Genomic DNA, 21,687 nt, shown 5'->3' with positions numbered 1-21,687 from the left:
TAGGATCAGAGGTCCCATTTGACCCAGCTTTCCCCTTCTTGGTATCTTCTCAAGAGAGTTAAAAGCATCATACCTCATTTAGCTATTACAAACTCTGCCAATATAAACATAGGTGTGCATATATCACTAATAACTAAATTTTGTAAACAGCCCAAATGCCCATCAACCGACGAATGGATAAAGATGTGTGTTTTTCTTAACACAATGGAGTACTACTCTGCCATGAAGAAGAATGAGCTTCAGACATTTATAGATGAGTGGATGGACCTTGAGACCATACTCTTAAGTGAAATAAATTGGACACACATTTAAATACTTTGTTGTTTCTCTGGTGCGAGAAACTGAAAGTGGAAATAAGGACTAAAATGTATAAAAGATATTGGGAAATGGGAAGAAAATGTTCAAATGAGAAAGGGAACAAGGGAAGAGGGAGAGAGAAAGGAAAGAAGGAACAAGAAAAAAAGTGAAAATAGAAGGAAAAATGGAAACAAAGCTTTTGGGAGGGGAAGGGCTTGAGAAGAAGGGGGAGAATGGGAAAAAGGCAGTGGGATGTTCCATGTACAGATGCAAATTCCCTATGATGAATGCTATCATCATGCACTACTAAAAACTACCAATAAATGTTTTGCTATAGAAAATAAATAAGTTCCACTTCTACTTAGGAAACTAGAAAAGGAAGATCAAATAAAATATTTATAAAGGGAGCTGACAAAAACAATAAAAATTAGAGTAGAAATCAATTAAAATTGAACATAGGAATCAATGGAGGAATATCACCAAAAATAAAAGTTGGTTCTTTGAAAAGAGCCCTAATATTGATAAATCTGTGTGAAATAAAAGAGAAAGGACAAAATATTAATATCAGAAATGAAACAGGAGCCAGCAAATTAAAAGAATGGACACTAGAAGAATTATAAAGGAATACTAGAAATAATTGTGTGAGCTCTGTGGCCACAAATTTGATAACCTAGATTAAATGGACCAATTTCTTGAAGGAAATAATCTATCAAAACTTACAAAAGAAGAACTATGCTGCAGGCTCAGATGCATGCAATGGTGAATTTCTCTAAAGGCTTAAGGCAGATTTTATATAAATTTTCTATATTCTCCTCCAAAAAATAGAGCCAACTTGAGATGTCATCTTTGTCATGTAATACATTTCCACGTGTATTCTTAAACCTTTTTAGCTTGCTGTTCCATTTGATGTGCCTGTATCCAATGCAAAAGCAAAATTTTATTAGCATTTACAGTGTGTTTAAAAATCAAGTAGGGTAAGCCTCATCATTGTAGAGCTTTCAGGGCTATTTTTATGTATTGTTCCATATGAACTCACAACTATTTTGTCTCATTCCAAATTTTAAAAATTATTGGCAATGAGGCTAATTTATAAATTAACTTATGAAGATTTATGATTTTCAGGATGCTGACTTCTTTCCAAAATGACTACACGTCCCTTCTTTGTTCAAATTTTATTTGGTGTCCCTTTATAGCACATACACTTCTGATATGCATGATTGAGCTGGTGGGAAAGTGAAGAAATCTCTGAGGTCAAGAAACTACCAGAAACTTAGAAACCAGAAAGGTTACTCATGCTGAATTTATAGCCAAACAGAAAATAGCCTTGATCCCAGGAAAGTTATGAGGTTACACTTAAATAAGACAGAGTTCTCCTGCAAAGAAGGGCACTTTGGCTAGAAATACAGCAAAGAACCTACTTCACAGAAGATGGGAGAGATACTGTCTGTTTCTGCTGTGTTCCTTAGAAGGAGGAAAAAAAAAGGCTAAGAATTCCTAGTAACCCCAATATGTTTTGTCTTCTTTGTCCTCTGGGAAGGGGGAAATCAAAATAGAAGTTTTAAGTTAAGCCCACCCTAATGTGGTAGTTCCTCCAAGTTCCAAAAGCAAAAACAAATTTTTATTTGCCAAATATCTTCTTTCCAGGGGTAATGGGTTGAATAGTGTCAGCTTAAAACACATATCTCCTCAGAACCACAAGAGTGACCTCATTTGGAGATAGGGATTTTTTTCAGTTGTAATTAATTAGATGTAATTAATTAGATATCTCAAGATGAAATCCTTTTGGATGTAGAGTATGCCCCAGAGCCAATGACTGGTGTCTTTATCCATATAAGAGGGAGAGAGGATACCGAGAGACACACAAATGAAAGAAGGACATATGAAGATAGGAACAGATTACAGTCATGGTGCCACAAGGTAAAGATTGCCATGGGTCACCAGGAGCTGAAAGAGGCAAGGAAGGATTCTCCCTTATGGCCTCCAGAAGAAGCACAGTCCTGTTGACATTATGATTTTATAGTTTTGGCCTTCTGGACTATGACAGAATAAGTTTCTATAGTTTGAGCCACTCAGTTTGTGGTAAGTTGTTATGGTCACCCTGAAAAAATATACCAGATTTCAAGGAATTTACACATACAATTACAGGGACTTGATTTCAACATCCCAAACCATAAAACACATGAAGAAATAAACTATAGTAAGTGAGGAAGAGCATGAACAGCAAGCTGCAAAAAAAAAAAAAAAAAAAAAAAAAAAAAAAACCAAAAAACAAAACAACTGTGAATAGTACAGGTATTGGAAATAAGAAAGGTTGTGGAAGATACCTAATGTAGACGCAAAGGATTATCAGAGAGTACTGAGAAAGATCTGAAGGAAAAGGAAAGAAAAGAAAGTATAAGATCTAGAAACTGAAAACACATAATAAAACTAGAAACTCAAAGAGTGGGTTAAATGACATCAAAGATCTAGTTTAGGAGAAAATGGAAAAACTGGAAGGCAGATCTAAGGATGACCATCCCACTGTTGAGCTGACATCAACCCAAAGAGTATAAAGGTAACAAATACCTAAGCATGAAGCAGAGGTTTTGGAATTGGAAAACAGATTGAAGAATTTTGAGGCACAGGATAGAAAAACACTTGTTTTTCCTAAATGGGCTATTGTCAGAAATGCAGATTTTAAAGTGTTGTTGGAGAGGGCTCAGTGTGAAGTGGGGATGTGACGGAGAAGGTGCATTATAGTTTTAGAAAAATGTCTATATCGTCATAAACAGAATGTTGGGAAAATGTAATCATCCAGGTTAGTAAAGAGAGAGGCGAGAAGGTCAAAGGAGGGAAGAAAAACGAGTATGGAAGCAAGAGGTTGGAGTGATTCCAGGTGGGGGTCCTGAGCAACAGAAAGCATCAGGCTCTGGCTGCCAGAAATAGCGGTGAGTGAAGAGACAGGCAAAACATACTGGAAAGTCTGAGAGCAACAAAGATTTCAGAAAAGGCTTATAATCAAGGCAATACTAACATTTATAATAAAAAAATCGGTGCAGCTCATTCAGAGGAAAATTACAAGGTTAAGACCCTTGTTTTATTGACAAGGATAGAAATATTGGCTGTATTATTCCTAAAAAAAAATCAGAAGTTGGAGATCTTTCTGGTTATTTTTCCGAAGTTGAATCTAAAGCTAACATTAATGAGTATGAAAATGTTAAGTGTATAACTGAACACATGACATTCACTATTCTAGTTCATTAATCTTTTCTATGTGCTTGAAAATTTTCATAGCAAAATATCAAGGGGTGGAATATACAATGATACCCCTACCAGGATAGCTAAAATGAAAAACATATAGTACCCAGCATCACTGGGTTTGAGAAGCAGTGAACACCTCATACATTGTCAGTAGAAGTGTAAAATGGTCCAACCACTATGCAAAACTCTTTGGCAAAATCTATTAAAGCTAAATATGTGCATATCTATGACCAGAAATTCCGCTCTTCAGTATAATGTTATTATGTTTACTTCAGGATGTTTCCCCCAAACCGTGTGCACTAATAGGTAGGGCTTTGGGGAGATGATTAGGTCACAAGGATGTGATTGCATATCACATCAGTGGATTAAGCCACTGATGAGTTTATAGCTAAATGTGATGTTGGGAGGTCAAGCCTGGTCAGAGGAGGTGGTCACTGGGAATGTATATCTGGAAGGGTATATCTCCCTCCCTCCTCCCCTAACCTTTCTCTGCTTTCTGTCAGCCATGCTGTGGGCTGTTTCTTCTCTGCCATGACCCTCTAGCATGCCAGCCTGCCTTGTAGCCAGCCAACTGCACTGAAACCTCAGCAAACTGTGAGCCAAACTAGAACTTTCCCCCTTACCGTTGTTGTGTCAGGGATTGTGTCTCAGCAACAAGAAAGCAACTGAGACATATGTACTTAATAGAAGTCATACTAAGTGCATTAAAGTGTATAAAAGAAAGTTCAGAGCAGCTTTATGTGTAAAAGCTAAACATTAGGAATGGTTCAAAGGTCCAACACAAGTAGAATAGATACATTACGGTATAAGCATGTGATGAAATACATGTCGGTGACAGTGAAAAGATAATTCCTATGGGAGATGATTAACTTCATGCTGAAGGGAAAGAAGAGACATGAAAGAGTACAAACTATTTTATTTTATTTGCATAGGCAAATAGAGAGTGGCTGGAGCAACAGTTCTGCCGAGCGGTCCTTCTATTTCTTCGTTTGGGTGGCAGGTCTGGGTATGTCCACTTTTATTTTTTCTTTGGTTTTTTTTTTTCTAACTGTAATAATTCATCAAGCTGTAAACTTAACATGCTTTCATATATCTAAAAAGATTATTGCTTTAAAACCATTTTTTGTAATACAGTACTGCAGATTGAAGCCAGAGCTTTTGCACTGAGATACATCCCCAGTCACTTTTTCATTGTTTATTTTGGGTCAGAGTTTCAATAGGTTGCTAAATTGTCCAGGCAGGGCTTGCACTTGCAATCCTCCTGTCTCAGCCTCCCAGAGAGGATTATGGACATAAACCACCATGTTCACCCTAAATTTGCAAGATAATTACTGAGTCAATTAGCCTCCGGTAATTTCAAAAAATACACTAAGATTAACCCCACAGTGGGAAGAAAAATTTTCCAGTTACTGGCAGGAGACTGAGACAAGAGACCATTTGAATTTGCTCTACAGCTGGAGCCTTGGGAAGCAGTAATTACATAGGTGTTCCATGGGGTCCCAGAGCAAGAAAAGTAAGGTGGAATGGATGGCTGACAGCCTCATGGAAGAGAAGCTCTATCAGGCGGTTTTCATGACCCTGGAGTGGGTCATAGCAAGCCCATAATTAGCATGGCCCAAATAGAGTGTTAAGTTTGCTGAATGATAGAGTCCTATCAAGCCTACTGCTGATTTTCACAAGGTTTGGGGAACGAGCACAAATGGAGGCCTACCTGTCCTATGTTTAAATACGTAGAAGTTATAGATGAAACTACTCAGTCTGCTCCTGCTTGACAAATATTCCTATACAATGACCTTGAAGTCCAGGATAAGCTTCAGGATGAACCTGAAGAGTTCCACACTAGTAGAAGGAAGTGAAGGAGGAAAGCCAGCTCTCAGTTCCTAGCCTTTGGCCTATCCCCTTTTTCTTTATCTTGGACACATTCCTGGACACCCCTGCCCAAATGTCCGAGTTTTATCTATGCCCTTGCAAACAGCTGCCTCGGGGCCACTGTGTAGAGCTAAAAATGTGTCTCCAAAAGTCTCATTTTTCAGGGGTGGGCCCTGGGGATTGGGTCTCTGGGAATGTGACCCAGAAAGGTGTCTTCTTGATCCTGGCTCCTCCCTTCTCTCTCTGCTTCCTGGCTCCCATGGTATGAACACTTTTCCTCTACCATGCCGCTCTGCAGTGCCGCTTGTCTTGGAGTCAGCTGATTGTGGGCTGAATCCATTGAAACTGTGAGCCAAAACACACCTCTACTCTTTTTAAGTTGTGGGTGCTGGGTTTTTTGTCCCCAATAGGAAAGTGACAGGACAACCACCCTTCGTGCCTAAGGGTATAGATAGATACCAGGGGCACAGGTTGACTTTAAGAGGACCACTTGGCACAGAGGCTCACACTAATCCTGGAAATACATCTAGGATATTTTGGATAGGGTTTGTGAGTCCCTGGTTGTCCAGAGTGTGTTTGAGAAAAGGAAGAGGCTGGGCTCTAGAGGGCACGGAATGAAGAGGGCCAGAATTGGGGTTCTGGAAAGTGTGGAGTCCAGAGGAGACCCTTCTAGCCAGGGTATAAGGATGACAGAAGTTCTTATGCGGATGAGGAAATGTCTCAGTGGAAATTGAATGAACAGATAATACAGCCATGATGTATGACTTTGGATAACTTGGTAGATGTTAGTATAGAGAGATAATCATGCCTGAGGACTACACAGAATTGGGCATTCCTGCAGAGATCTACGTAAGAGAGGACTCCAAGAGTCAGTTGTCTCCTCTACTCAATAATGCGATTCTTTGGAAACTTCCTAGAAATTAAATGACAGCTTGGGGAGGAAAAAAAAAAGAAAATGGGGAACCTTAATATTTTGGATTTACTCTACTGAAATTGAGGAAAAACTCTGAAGAGGCTGGGTTAACCATGGATTGATTGGCAAACTGCAGCTGAGAGACACATTAAGTTCAGATGTGGAAAACCAGAGTTACAGAAAGTTCATACCCATGTTGGCCAGCTTTCTGTTACTGTAGCAAATACCTGTGATAAGGTTTATTTTGGCTTTTACATTTGGTGGCTTCAGTCCATGGCCAGTCAACTCCTTGCTTTTGGGCCTATGGTGAGGCAGCATATCATGGCAGGAGCACGTGGCAGAGGAAGCTGCTCACCTCACAGTAGCCAGGTATCAAACAGAGAAACAGGAAGGGACCAGGGTCCCACAACTCTCTTTAAGGGCACCCCCCCATGACCTCCTTCTACTAGGAAAGGTTCCACCACCTCCTAAAAGCACCATAGGCTAGGGACGAAGGCTTTAATATGTGAGTCTCTGAGGGACACTCAAGATCCAAACTACAGCAGCATCTAATACATATTTGAGGAGTGCTGCTGAGGTACACTTTTAGTACCTCAACGTTTTAGAACACCCTACCTTGTAGTTCACGTTTTAGAACACCCTACCTTGTAGTTCACGTTAATCCCATCACAGGAACAGGGGGAGAAGTTTGGCAGTCTTATGTAAACAGAATGTGGTGGTCAGGAGTGATGTTAGAAGGTGAGGAAGGCTAGTCATGGTGGCACACTCACGTCGTCTCAGCACTCTGGGAGGCTGAGGCAAGAAGATCACAGATTCAAACTTGGCCTGTGCAACTTAGCGACTTAGAAAAAAAGTGGGGGGGGGCTGGAGATGTAGCTCAGTGTGAAGGCTTTGTGTCCCCAGATATCACACATATGAAAAAAAGGTGATGGAGTAAAAGGGAGGAGTAGCAACCCTGATTGTGAGTATTACACTATCACCAAAGGCCACTTCACCCAAGAGTTCTCAAAACATGATTTTGCCATCCAACTGTGTGAGTTCTATGAACAATTTCCAGGACACACATACAACTGAAATTAAACATCTTGGGTGTTTTAAGACCTAGAGAATATGAAACCAGATGATGCTGAAGGAATCACTACTATGTAGTAGTAATGCACCAGTCAGCTATAATAATTAAATCAGGATGCAGTTGCACATTCAAATAGCTTGACTGAACAAAGCATGAAAGCCAGGAAAAGATTCTGGCCAATAGTCATCTGTACTATGCAATTAAAAGTATTTTTCAAGTCAGTGTAGAAGGATGCCTTTGGGGTATCAAATGCAAGTACATTCAGGGTTAGGCTAGGACGATAGCTTGGTGGTAGTGTTTGCCTTAGCAGACACAAGGTCCTGGGTTTTGTACCCAGCACTGAAAAACAAACACAAAACATTCGGGATAGAATAAAAAGTTCAATGTAAGTACCCCCCAAAAAATGTGAAAGAAAATGGAAGCAAATAATCACATAATTTTAATTTGGGGATAGCTTTTGTGAACATCGTTAATAGTCAGTACTGCTGATAATAATAAAACAAATTGGAGATAAATATCTAATAATTGGTATTAGATAAATCATGGTACATCAACTCAACGAGTTCATAAATTTTAATAGCAAAATTAAGTAACTGGTGTAGATCTTCATGATAAAGTGTCCAAAATGACCTATAGTTTAATTTTATAAAAAGTATAGATGCTAAAAAAAGAAGTGAAGGACATTAAAATTGCAGTTATCGGTCAATGGGAATTATATTTTCTTCATGTTTCTGTATGTGTTCTTATTTTAATAAACTATCTCCTCAGAAAACCAAAATTTCTGTGACTTTTCTTCTTAGCAATTATTATTGCTTTGAAAATTTAATGGTTGCAGTCTTACATAAGAGCTAACAAGTGGAAATGAGCCGACAGTGCTTTAACTGGTAATTGGAGAAACAAACTACAGTGCCCAAAATGGTACCCATAACAATGGAATACTGTTCATCAGTGAAGGGGAATACTACTGGTACCTGTGAAACATCGACAAAATCCAAAACATTTATTTATCTATGGGAAAGAAATCAGACACTAAAATACCATAGCAAATGCTTATGTTTATATAAAATGTCCAGAAAGCACAAATCTAATGTCACAGTATATTAGTATCCTGCAACTTGGGGTGGGGACAAGGGTAAAGTATAAATGGGCAGACAGATTTCATGGATGAAGATGTTCTGGGTTATGCTGACTGCATAACTCAATACTAAAAATCACTAAATCATTCACTTAAAATAGAGTATATGAATTATAAATTACACCCCCAATAAAGTTGTTTTTTAAAAGCCTAGTGGAGAATTTGGTGGAAGGTCAGAAACTCAAAGATTTGAGGTTTGCTTTGTTTTGTTTTTAATATGAAGGGGGAAGATGAGGTAAACAAATGCCAAAGTGGGTTCCAGATTGGGTTGGGCCTGTAGCTCTGTGGCAGAGCACTTGCCTAACAGGCACAGATCCCTGGGTTCAATCCCTAGCACCAGGAGGGGGGAACCCCCGAAACAAAACACATTCAAATAGAATAAAAAGTTAAATGCAAACGAAAAGTATAAGAGAACTGCAAGACAGTAGAAGTACATGGTTTCATGATCTTTAGTTTGGAGATAGCTTTTGTGAGACTTTGTAGTTACAAAATTAGAGAAGTTGGCTTTAAACATCACCATCACACCTTATCAACCCAGCACTCTGTGAAGATGAGTCAGGGGAACTGAAGTTTAGCCTCAACCCCAGGCAGCTTAGTGATGATGTCCTGCACATTTTTCTCAAAAGAAAACATAACATTGAAAGGGTGGGTGGGGGGCTGCTGGAGATGTAGCTCAGTGTAAAGGACTGGCTTGAACCCCTAGTTAAATGAAGTACAAAACACTGTCATGAATTTACAGGCATGTAGGACAGCTGTGCACAGGATTTCTGGTGCTGGAGGATAAAGCCTGTTTTGATTTAGAGACAAAACAATGACCCTGCCCCACTTACCATCTGTGGTTTCCTACAGGAAAGAGAGTAGGGGGCCAAGCCTTAAGGATTCCTGTCTACCACCAGCCAGCCGCATCAGCCTGCCAAGTCAAATCATTCCTCTACCTTTCAGTTTCCTTACCTGTGGAGGGGAAAGTGGGCTGTGCTAGATGTTTTTCACAGTCCTGCTCAGCTGTAGGATTTTCCTTGGTGCCAACCACCCTGAACAATTTACACCAGACTCCTTTCCAGTGCAGTCGCCTCAGGCCTTGGTGCCTCCACATTAAATAAGGTGACTCTGATCCCTTCCATTTATCTCACTTTTCCTCCCCTGAGCTTTTGTTCAAGCCCCAGAAATAATATTTTGTTCAAGCCCCTTATCAGAAATAATATTTTTCTAATTGTTCCAACCTCAAGCAGTTCTCTATCTCTAGATCTCTGACAAGTTGTATGATCTTTGTTATTTTTAACCACAATTTGATTTATCAATTTCTGTAATATAAACTCGCCCCACATCTACTGATTTAAAGCAACAACCATTTGGTTATGCTCCCAATTTTGGGAATAGGAATTAGGGCAGGCTCAGGAGGCTGGGTGAAGGACATGGATGTCTCTTACCTGATAGAACTGAAACTTTCTCAGATGACTGGGGTGGGGCCATAGTCTGGAGACTGTTTTGTTTTTTTGTCCTCTGTTCTCCAAACAGCATCTGCTGGGGCCTGAATGTCCAAAATGTGCTCCTCACTCATGTGAACAACACCTGGGCTGGGGTGGCTGCCCTGCCTCTCTGTGTGCCTGGGCTGGGATCCCACAGGATGGTGACCTTAGGTGGCTGGATTTTTTATGCAGTGTTATGCTTCCCACTGAGCACATGCTCCGAGGGGTCAGAGTGAAAGCTGCAGTCTTTTATGATGTGGAACTTAGGAACCAGGTAATGTTGCTTCTGTTGCAGGTCAACCGGGGTGCATTATGGGAGGTAACACACCAGGGCATGATTTTTGGGAGGATTGGTACATGGTGGGAGATATCTTTGGAAATAGTATTTAGCTGCTATGACTACTAATTCTTATTTTACTTTCATAATTAAATCCAAATTTCTTGAAATTACATTTTGAAGTTAACATTTCCCATCATTTATTATCATTATTTTCTCTTCTTCTTCCCAGAGCATCAAGAAAGGAAGCCCATGAGGTTTTTGTTTTTTGTTTTTTGTTTTGTTTTTCAGACAGGGTTTTGCTGTGTAGTTCGGGCTGGTCTTGAACTCATTCATGTAACTCATGTCTGTTCATGTAACTCTGTGGTGACACGGATGCAGAGCACGTCTCTCTTATACAGGGGAGATGGCTTGCTTTCTTTTTCTTTTTCTTTTTCTTTTTTTTTTTTTTGGTATTGGGGATCGAACTCTGGAACTTGCATTTGCAAGGTAGGTATGTGCCACTGAGCTAAATCCTCCACCCCGAGATGCTTTCTAAAGGTAGATCACTGCCCAGAATTTTTAAAGTTATGACATGCCAGAGGTTTCTTTTGGAAAAACAGTCACCACTGGTAGCCCATTTCAGTGATAATGAATGGGTCTCAAAACTTGCTTACTCATGTGACATTCAACCTGCTCAACAAACCGAGTCTGTCACTTTGGGGAGAATGACAACTGTGTTCAAGTCGACAGTAAAGTGGACAGGAGTTATGGGGATGGGAAGTGAACATCTCAACTTTTGACATATTTCACATGCTAGCAGGGATTTTGAAAGAGACTGAGCCAGGACCTTCACTCTTTCAGTTGGTACACGATCATCTGTCTCAGCGTTCAAAAGACTTTGCACATTAATTCCCAACCACAACAGACCCCTGAACTGGGAAGGAAGGGATCTGTGAGCCTATTATGAATAAGCCAGATGAATTAACTTTGTCCATCCTGGAAGCAGACAGACTGCTGGATATCATCAATGTCAGTGGCCTTCGAATTATGTTTGAGACAAGACAAGTCAATCTCCATATCTTCTGAACTAAAGTCAAGGTGGAATATCCTGAGATTGCTCCTAAAGCCCTAAAAGCCTGCTTCCATGTCCAGCATCTTCGTGAAGTCAGGTTTTCTGCAGTGGTGGTAACCAAGACAAGATTAGGGAGTAGGCTGGATGTAAGCAGCACAGTTTGGGTGTCACTATCTCCACCACCCCTGAAGGGACAATCCAGTTTCAGGAGAACAAGCTCAGGGCTTCTAATAATTCTACATTATGGTAAATTGTATAATCATTTCACTGTATGTTAGACGTGCATGATAAATATTTTTGTGTTTTTGGTACTGGGGATCGAACTCGGGACCTCGCGCTTGCAAGGCAGGCAGCAGAACCACTGAGCCAAATCCCCAGCTGTGCACAATAAATGTAATGTGCTTGAATCATCCTGAGACCCCCTGCCCTGAGCCATGGAAAAACTGTCTTCTAAGACACCAGTCCTTGGTGCCAGAAAGGTTGGAGACCATTGCTTTAAATAATCTGGATTAGTTATATTACCTAATACAATTTGTTAATAGTCATTGCACTAGGAATTAATGACAAGGAAAGGTTTGTACAAGCATAGTCAAGAATACGATGCTTTGAAAGTCACTGCAGATTATCACCAGCGTCAGACTTTTGGCCAGTGCAGTCTACATGTTGTTTGGACCTTTCCTTAAACCTCTTCAACAGTTCTGCATTTGTCCATTGGCTATTCCTGAATTCACCCAAGTCCTGTTATAAGTAGCTTATAGCTTGGAATAAACTCAAGCTATCTCATCCCTTTGTATTTACTGATATTATACAACAAGACATCTAGATGTAGATACATTCAAAATATGTGATCTGGTTTACTGTCTAACTTTTCTGTGTTATTTTAGTTTTGCGATTTATGTTTGATTCCAGTATTAGTTTCATTTTTTTCTCTTCAAAATGAAACATCAATTTCTTCAGTTTTGTTTTTGACTTACAATAATAATAAGTAACAAAGGTACATTTATGATTAAATAAACACACACACACACACACATATCAGTACTGGGGATCAAACTCAGGACCTTGCACTCGGGAGCCAGGTTAGCCCCACTGAGCTAAATCCTCAGCTTGAAACATCATAACAAAGGCAAAAAGTAAGCTATAGAGTATGGCAGCATTTTTGTATAAACTTTTTCACATCTTTGAGTAAGAACCTGAAAAGTTGTCTACTGAAATAAAAATAGAGCTTAATGTGTAATTTGCAAGTTCTATATGAGTCCATCACCGCCCTCCCCCCCCAAATGGCTCAGAGAATGGAGTAGAGCTGTAAACAGCTTATTCAGGACAGTATTTTTCAGTTTAAAAATTCCAGGTTAAAACTGTTGAGAGGATTATCTCGGCTGCCCAGTGGCATGCCACCTTCTGGAAACAAGGAGTATCTCACTGTCAAAAGACTAACACTAGAAGCTTGCTAAGGAAGTTTAAATTAAAATTATTTAGAAAGTATTCTTACCACTTAATTTCGAACCTTATGGATAACAACCGATTTTTTTTCCATTTTGGACTTATTCTTTTCTTTCCACTAAACTTACTGGTACATTTTAGGTATACAGTACAGTTACATTCATCATTGGGATCTTGTATCTTTACATGATGTATCTTGGTTCTTATCTTTTCCCTATTCCCCTGCCTACCCTTCACTCCCTCTATCCTTCCCTACATTATGAAGACTTTGTCTCCATATTTTTCCTTTTTCATATTTTTTCTTTTCCCTTCTTTCCTTTCCCCTTCCCCTCCCACTTCCCCATACTCTTTAGACAACAACCAGGTTTGTTAAATCACAAGAGGGACCAATTTGGTGTAATAAAAATAGCAGGATATATACTATATCCTCAATAACGTGGCCAAGGGAAAAACTATTTTTAAGAGTGAAAGGCCACCCTAAAGTAAATTTAAGGAAATGGAAAAAGAAAAATTAACACTGTACTCTTTGAGTGGCTCAAAAGTTATGAAAAATTCAACTCCCGCTTTCCTGCTTTAAATCAGAATTAACATTAAATGCCAATGATAATGACTTTATTCTGAATTAATGCTTGTATCCAGAAAGAGGAACTTAATTTGATCTGATTCTGTGCAGCTATGTCTCAGAAAGTACCAAAGTGAAAAAAGGCATACTGCAGAAATACATTTGTAGTGTGGTAATGTGCCCCACATAAAGTGAGTTTTAACATTTAAAGTTACAGAGTACATAGAAATGCATATAAAAATGTATATCTCCAAGGATAGCTAGAAGGATTGTCTTTGGGAAAGAGAGGGAAGCAAAGTTGTATAGCAGTCAGATGAAACTTTATGTTTTGAAAAGGTGAATGAATTTATAGTTTGTATAATTTGCCACTACTTAAAAATGCAAAAGTAGATCAATATTACTTACAAAAATAAAAGGAACTAAAAACTTTCCCCCGAAACAACAAAACCCCATTTTACGGTTGCAACGACCCATATTTTGTTAATAGCAGGTATAACTTATACTCTCTGTAAATAATAGCAGCCCCATGCCCTGTACCATATCATCAGTTTTTCTGTGTTGCAGTTACGTTGCTAAATAAACACATAATAAAGTACCCTGGAAGACCGCAGCTCTCCTTTATAAAGTACTTTTAATTGGAAGCTCCTTGTGGATAGCATAGCTTATTTCATTTAATTCTCTGGCATTGATAATTTAAAAATATTAATGCTTGTGACGCACAGGAATGAGGTCCTCTGGTAGGGTAAAGACCCTTTCTAGAGATGCTAATTGGGATAATGTAACCAAAGGCTTATCTCAAGGGACCTTTAAGGGCTTTACTGATTCCAGGTTGACATCAATTTCCTCGTCAATATTGAGTGCCTGTTATTTGTAAGGATCATTGTGGTCTAAGTCAGGCAGGTGGCCTTGGATTGTGAAACAAAGGGGCAGGTGGTTCTATTAGAGGGAGTCGACTATAGTGGTTTCTAGGGAATCGGCTCTGTAGTGGTTTAGAGCCTAGGCACACAAGCGGTACTTAATTGTATTTCAGTTCTCACAAAACTGCTTATGAACTCTGCAGTCCTGTGCAAGTGAAGGGAATATCTAAAACCTTCTTCACAGAGCTGCAGGAAGAGAAAATGAGATTGTATAAAGGGCTTTCTGCAGTTCTGGTACATAGTGAGTGAATGTCAGCATCTGTTAATATTTTAATCTGAACCTTAATTAGGTTTCAAGACTTTCCTTAAAATCATAAAGGAGCTTTTGAAATTATCTAGTTGTCTTTATTGACTTAGGAGATGAGGTTCAACCTTGTCCCAGTGATATTTAATATCAGGGAAATGAGAGAGAGAGAAAAGCAAAAGAAAAGAAACGGAATACAGAGGGACCGAAATTTATCAGAGTAGGCACTGACAGTTTAAGAGCCAAATGGTCTGGGTTTTGAGCACTGTAAAATTCACGATTACAAAACATACTGTCTGTCCATTACACTACAACCATTTTTCTTTGGTGTTTGTAGGGCGCATTAGATGCGACTAGTGGATACGGGCTCTGTTAATGAGAGAACTCTATTTAAATAAGGAGTTAAGAATCGGAGAGAAGGGGGAGCACGTAAAGTGGACGCCGCAGGAGGGATGTGGATGTGGCTATTGCGTACCTGCTCCAACGCAGAGAGCAGAGCTGACCGCTTGCCAGGTACGTTGTTAGAGCAACACGTGCATGATTTCTTGTTATCCTTATAGCAGCTCTACGAACCTAGCTTATTATTAGGAGATTATTTTATAGAGGAGATTTCGGAAGCACAGAGATGTTTTGAAACTTTCCTAAAGGAAATGGCTGAGAAGGGATCCAACCTCATTTGACTAACTGCAATTTCAATCTTGTTAAAATCACCTCTAAGAACCTCTACAGACGTTTTCTGTGTGTAAGGTGAAATTTTGTTCTGCTTCCTCCAATACTTCTCGGTTAAACTTGTTTGGCCAGGCAGGCAACCCTCGTTACACTCTCACTCTCTGAAAGCTTCGCTTCTCCCTTAAACGCGTCCAGTCTCCATGGAGATCGGCATGGGCGGGACTTCCTGCCTCAATGCCTCACTCCAGAGCATTTCCGCTTTGAGCCGGAAGCGCCGGCGGGGTCCACGCTGTTGCGTGCGCTTGGGCTTTTCTCGGAGAGTTTGGACCGCGGAGACATTTTCGTCCCGCACCGCGATGCTGACCCCAGCGTTCGACCTAAGTCAGGACTCCGACTTCCTGACCATTGCCATCCGCTTGCCCTACGCCCGGGTCTCGGAGTTCGACGTCTACTTCGAGGGGGTCGACTTCAAGTTCTACGCGAAGCCGTACTTTCTCAGGCGAGTTCCTGGCGTCCAGCGGCTAGAGGTGTCTCGGGGAGGGGGAATCATTCATTAGTTCGTTCATGCTAATTGAGGAAAGATGTGAGAGTGAGGGAGTAGTTCTCGATCTAACGGAGGTTTCCGCGGCTTCTTTGGGTGGCGAGGAAGTGATCTCGCCAGGCGTGCGCTTTGCCTGTCGCAGAAGCTTTTTCTCTTCTGAAACCTTGAGCCCCAGGTTGAAGAGCTTTCCTGACCACTTTGCGACGTGACGTCTAGACCGTGTCACGTTTGCACTTTCTGTCCCGTCGCCCTTGGTCTCGATCTTTCCTGATTACTTGGTTTTTTTCTACCGGTCTGCGTTCGCGCTCCCAGCTTCTCCTCTCCGGGAGGACCGCTCGCGCCGATCTCTGGGATGACTTCCTTCTCAATCCACGTCCACCTTCTGTTTGTCAGTCTCTTAGCTGTGTGCGCCCCGCTTCCTGAAACTGTCATCCCTTCCTGATCCCCTTGGTGTGTTCTGCCTTCCCGTGTGTCCTACTCCACGGTTTGGTTGAGCTTCACTGCTTCTGCAAGTTTCCGTGAGAGTGGAGAGCACTTGTCTCTTCAGACTTTTCTCCTTGCAGAACCGTAAGTACAGTACATAGCAGCAACCAACGCCAGTCACCTTCAGTGTGGTGGGCAAGTAAGCATCCTGAAAGTGCTGTATGTGCTCCTGTTATTTAAGTTTGACAGCCATCTCTGGAGATGGGCGCTACTCTTAGCCCCGTTCTACAGGGGTCTTTGCTAGGTTATTCTTCCTAAAGCATTGCTAACCCCTTGTTCTTCCCTAAGTAAAAAAACCTATTCTCCTTATTTTTCTCAGGAGTACTACTAGCTTACCGCTCTTGTCTAAGTACTTTTAACATTTTTATTAGCACATGTTTGCTGAGCATAATGATTACATTTATCGTGAGGAGTTGGTACATGTACGTACCATATCTTAATTCTTTTTTTAAATCCCCTACCCCTCCTCTTTTCCCTGCTGCTTTCATTTCTTGGTCCCCTGACTAAGTTTTGTACAGTACTTTTGTAAAATAAACATTCTTCAGTCAAGCTGATTTCTTCACTGTGTCTGAACCACTGTTGGACCGTAACTTAATCCACCAACTTGCACATATAGTAATCTACCCTCATCTATGTGGAATATGTTCCAAGACCTATCCCCTAGTGCAGTGATGAGGAACCTTTTAGAGCTTTCAATGATAGAAACATCCCACTGTGTCACCTGTGCCATATGTTCGCCACCATTGTAATTGGTTACCTAAAACCAGAGATATCCCTGAACCCTGAATACGCTGTATTTCTTCTATGCCTGCACACCTAAGGTGAAGTTTAGTTTATAAATTAGGCATAGTAAAAATTGACAACAATAAAATAGAAAAGTTACAACAATGCACTGTGCTAAAAGTTCTGTGAATGTAGTCTCCTTTTCTTTCAAAAAAATCGTACTTGTAATGTACTTTTTGGACCTTGGGTAGGTAACTAAAATGGAAAGTGAAATGGTGAATAAGGGAGGACTATAGCACTATTATTTATTGAGGGCTCACAGTACCAGTTATCTGTTGCTGAATAACCAATCAAAGTTAATGATGTAAAACAGCAACAGTCATTTTGTTATCTCCCTTGGCTTTTGTGGACAAGGAATTTGGTAAGAGCAGGCAAATTCCTGGGCTGTTGTGGCTTAAAGTTTCTAAAGCTACTGTGAATGTACTGGAATATACAATAAAGACTGAAGTAGCTGGTTGGACATCTTTGTTCATGTGGTCCGAGGACCTACCTAGGAAGGGTCTTACTGTGATGACCAGGCTGATCTTGAGCTTGTGGGCTCAGGTGATCTTCCTGCCTCAGCTTTCCTAGTAGGTGAGACACCTAGTAGGTACATGCCACTGTGCCTGGCCCTATGTAGGTTTCTTACAAGGTCTGCTTTGTGTCTTTACGCTAAGTTAGAGAGACAACATAGTGGCTGGAGTTTTCAAGAGCAAGTATTTTAGCAAACAAGGTAGAAGCTGTCACCGTTTATGACCTAAACTACAGAAAGCAGAAAATATTATTTCTGCTTTATCACATTAATCAAAACAGCCCCAGAACCTGGCTGAATTTTAAGGGGAGGAAACACCCATCCATTAATGATATGAGATAACAATCTTTGAAAATACAATTTGCTACAGTATTCCAAAGATAAATAAAATCTGGACCCTCTTCTTGAGTTGAGGATCTCTCTGGGAAGGCAGATCTCTAAACATGATTGATCGATTGATTTCTTTCTCTTTTCTTTTTTTGTTTTGTTTTAATTTCTTTCCGGGGGGATTGAACTCGAGGCCTTCACATTGAGCTATATCTCCAACACTTTTTATTTTTTATTTTCAGATAGGGTCTTACTAAGTTACTCAGTTGCCCAGGCTGGACTTGAATTTGTGATCCCCTTGCCTCAACTTCCCAGATTGCAGGTGTGCACCACCATGCCCAACTATGACTTTACTCTTATACAGTAAGAATTTAGCTCTATATCTGCAAAGAGTTTAGGAGAAGGGAGTAACAATAGTTTACATTTTCTGAATGCTTTCTCTAAGTCTGCATTCTTTTATTCTCATAGTAACTGTCTGATAGGTACTGTTATTTCCCCTCTTTTTAAAATGGGGTATTGTGATTCCTTTGTGTTTTTTGGTACTGGAGATCAAACTTGGGACCTTGTGCTTGCAAGGCAGATGGCGACACCACTGAGCTAAATCCCTGGCATGATTACTATGTAAGGGAAGTTACATAGCTGGTAAATGGCAGAGTTAAGACAATCCAGATTCTGACAATAAAGTTAGTATTTGTAGCTATTATAACAAACTAATTTATATATAAACTGATTCCTTATTCTGAGCTTAGAATGGTGCTTGGTTCTTAAAAATGTATCATAGTTTAATCAAAGGCAACTGAGTTCTGAAGACCTGGTCTTTTGAGATCTTGTGTGGAGGTTCTAACAGGGGAGCGCAGCTACCAGTATACCTGATACACTTGACTGAGGAAACGGTCCTCCTCTGTGGGGTGGTGGCCATCATAGAACAAGTGGAAGGACACACATGGAGTGGTGAGGGAGAAGGGGATACCCACATAGCCAGTCACATCAGCCAAATCATCCCTGATGGTCAATGAGGTGACAGGTGTCACAGCCAGATCACACTCACAGCCAGGTCTTTTGGGATCTGCTAGGTCTTTGGTTTTTAATTGTATTTAGTGGAAAGCAAGGAGGTGAGGCATGGAAGGAAAAGAGGCTCAGTTTTAAGTTTGGAATGGTATGGAATGGACCTGATCTCCCATACTGATGAGTTTAAATTATTTTGTTACTGCCAGGGGGCTGAGAGAATTTCTCAAATAGAAGAGTGGCAGTAGAGTGCTGTTTTGGAAAAATTCTTTGGGGGCCTCAGTGGAAGATTTACTGAATCAGAGTATAAGTGAAGGTGGGGAAATCAGTTCATTTCCTTAAATATGAAGGAGGGGAAAATCCCTATGTAATAATAATGAGATTTGATTAAAAACTCTTGCTTTTTGCTTTCTTTTAAAGTAGTAATTTGCCTTATATAAGCAGTTGGCTTTATTTATTGTTACCATTTTCTAACTCTCTTTTTAGATGCCAATTAATATACTTTTATTGAGTACCTGCTATGGAGGAACTAGGTATATAAATAATTCTATTCATTAAAAGGGGAAGCACTATAATAGTAGTGATTATATTTATTATGGCTTTTCTTCATTCTCTGTTGGTGACTGGGCTACTCAAATAGAAATTGTCATCTCTAATTTTTACTTTCTTAGTTGAGAAAAGAATAATTTCTTTTATCATAAAGAAATGTTAGAAAATTTCCTCTTTTAATCTTTGAAACTTTTTTATTAGCACACATTACACAGAATTGGTTTCATTGGGACATTTTTGTACATGTGTATAGCATACTTTTATCATATCCTCTCTCCATTATGCTGCCTTTCCTTCTCCCCTTCCCTTGACCCCGTTCCTCTTTTCTAAGTCTTGCTTCTGCTTTTATTTTCCTCCCCACCATTCTATTTATGAGGGAAAACATGTGCTGCTTGTCTTTTTGAGTGTGGCTTAGTTTGCTTACCACGATGATCCACAGTTTCATCCCCTTTCATACAAATGACGTGATCTTATTCTTTAAGGCATCCCTTATAGAATGACTGATAAAGTTCAATGAGTACATGTATTGGTGCCTATTTATGTTATGTTGTACTTTAAGTATTTCATGAGACCTTGTTCAATTTTCAGGTTAACCCTTCCTGGAAGAATTTTAGAAAATGGAAGTGAGCAGGGGTCCTATGATGCAGATAAAGGTACCATCTTTAGAATTTTTGTTAGTCTTTTCCTTGGATTGTTCAGGTTAGAGTATCTACATAAAAGTTTTTCAAGATATAAAATTAGGAGGACTTTTAGATGTCTTGCAATTGCAGTCTGCTCTGTCACCCTTTTTTAAAAGTCCGGTGCCTGTTATCCATGGATTTTTGGGACAATTATGATTTCCTCAGTCCTTTGAAGTATTTCACAATGTCCTTCAAAGTAAGGTTGAATTAAATACTTTGGTTCCAGTTTTTAGAAGTACTTCCCCTGCATTCACTAGATGTTTCAAAGTAAAAATTAGAACATGTAAGATGATTGATTATAGAACATGTGGATGATTTATAAGCTTTTGAATGAAATCTTGTACAATTTTAAACTTGAATTTTAATAACAGCTAGAGGAGAGAGAAGCTATCCATGGTGACATTTAAAGGCTAATTGAAATTTTTTCACATGATTGATAAGTCCTTCATTTTAGCTAGCCATGAAACTGTTTTCCATTTCTAGAAGCCACTGTTTTTCCTTCTATCTGTAGATCTGGAATAAGAGTGCCTTGTGTATTCTTGTGTAATTTATTCAGTGACCATTTATTGACCCCAGTGAACTAGGATAAGGGAGAGAGAGTGGGATAAAAGAGTTCAGTGGTAACAGTTTTCACTCAAATGCAGAGTAATAGATATGATAATGGAGTATAAGGAGACTACCATCCTAACTATAGTACATAATGCTCTTAATTACACATATATCACATAGTGAAATAAAATTATTAAATTTTGAAAGTACGTGAAGTTTGGGGGGTTATGCATAAGTAAATATTTGGGTTGAGTTTCATATGTGATATATTGGGATGCAGATCAGTGCATGGAAGAGTTAGCATTTAAAATGTATAAGAGTAGTAAATACTGTAGTGAGTCTGTAGGAGTCTAGATAAGGCTGATCGACCAGTGAAGGCAGGAAGAGATGTGTACAGATAGAATTGCAGGCTGCTATATACAGATTAAAGGGAGATTATCTCTTGAGACATCAAAAAACCTCTAGTAGTCCATAATTACTCAATATTTTGTGTATGTTTAAAACTCCTGCTATGCTCTACTGGGTTAGCTATCCCAATTTTCCCTCAAGTCCAGAAATATATTTTAGAAATAGATATGTTACTGTTGGCCAATTATAAGCTCTTATCTTTTCAGGCCATTGAATTTTAGATGTTTTGACTTGGATTTTAATATTGGTAGGGTATCACATCATCAGCAATTAATGACAATTTAACTTCTTCCTTTCCTGTCTGTATTGTTTTTATTTTTTTCTCTTGTCTCATTGCTATGGCTAATGTTTCCAAAACTATATTGAACAAGAGTAGTGATAGTGGATATCCTTGTCTTGTTCCTGATTTAAGTATGAAGGTTTTCAGTTTTTGACCATTTAGTATGATGTTGGCTGTAGGTTCTTCATAGATAGCTTTTATGAAGTTGCGATAAAGACCATCCATTCCAATTTTCTTCAGGGTTTTTTTTTTTTTTAATCATGAATGGGTGTTGAATTGTGTAATGGGAAGAAAAGGTCTAAAAGAGTAGAGGAAGTGGGAGGGGTAGGGGAAAGGTAAAAAGGGAAAAGAAAAAATATGTGAAAAGGAAAAACATGGAAACAATATCTTTGTAAACAGTAGAGAGGAGGGAG

The 21,687-nt window shown here is 39.5% G+C and overlaps 1 protein-coding gene across 8 annotated transcripts in view; it reads left to right on the top strand.

Annotated features, from left to right (window-relative positions):
- Positions 1–15,421: 15,421 nt before the first annotated feature.
- Shq1 (SHQ1, H/ACA ribonucleoprotein assembly factor) overlaps positions 15,422–21,687 on the top strand; it is a 242,902-nt gene continuing 236,636 nt past the window's right edge. For all 8 annotated transcript variants that reach the window (XR_781350.2, XM_010629972.2, XM_033756886.1 and 5 more), the window contains exons 1-2: positions 15,422–15,657; positions 19,946–20,010. Coding sequence is in view for 7 of the 8 variants with exons in the window: in XM_010629972.2 (XP_010628274.1) it covers positions 15,515–15,657; positions 19,946–20,010 (208 nt within the window). In the remaining variant the exon portion in view is untranslated. The remainder of the gene's footprint in view (positions 15,658–19,945; positions 20,011–21,687) is intronic.

The sequence above is a fragment of the Fukomys damarensis genome, unplaced genomic scaffold (assembly GCF_012274545.1).
Source record: "Fukomys damarensis isolate Sample0158 unplaced genomic scaffold, DMR_v1.0_HiC HiC_scaffold_28, whole genome shotgun sequence".
Taxonomy (NCBI): Eukaryota; Metazoa; Chordata; class Mammalia; order Rodentia; family Bathyergidae; genus Fukomys; species Fukomys damarensis.
This window is presented reverse-complemented; position numbering and strand designations above follow the sequence as displayed.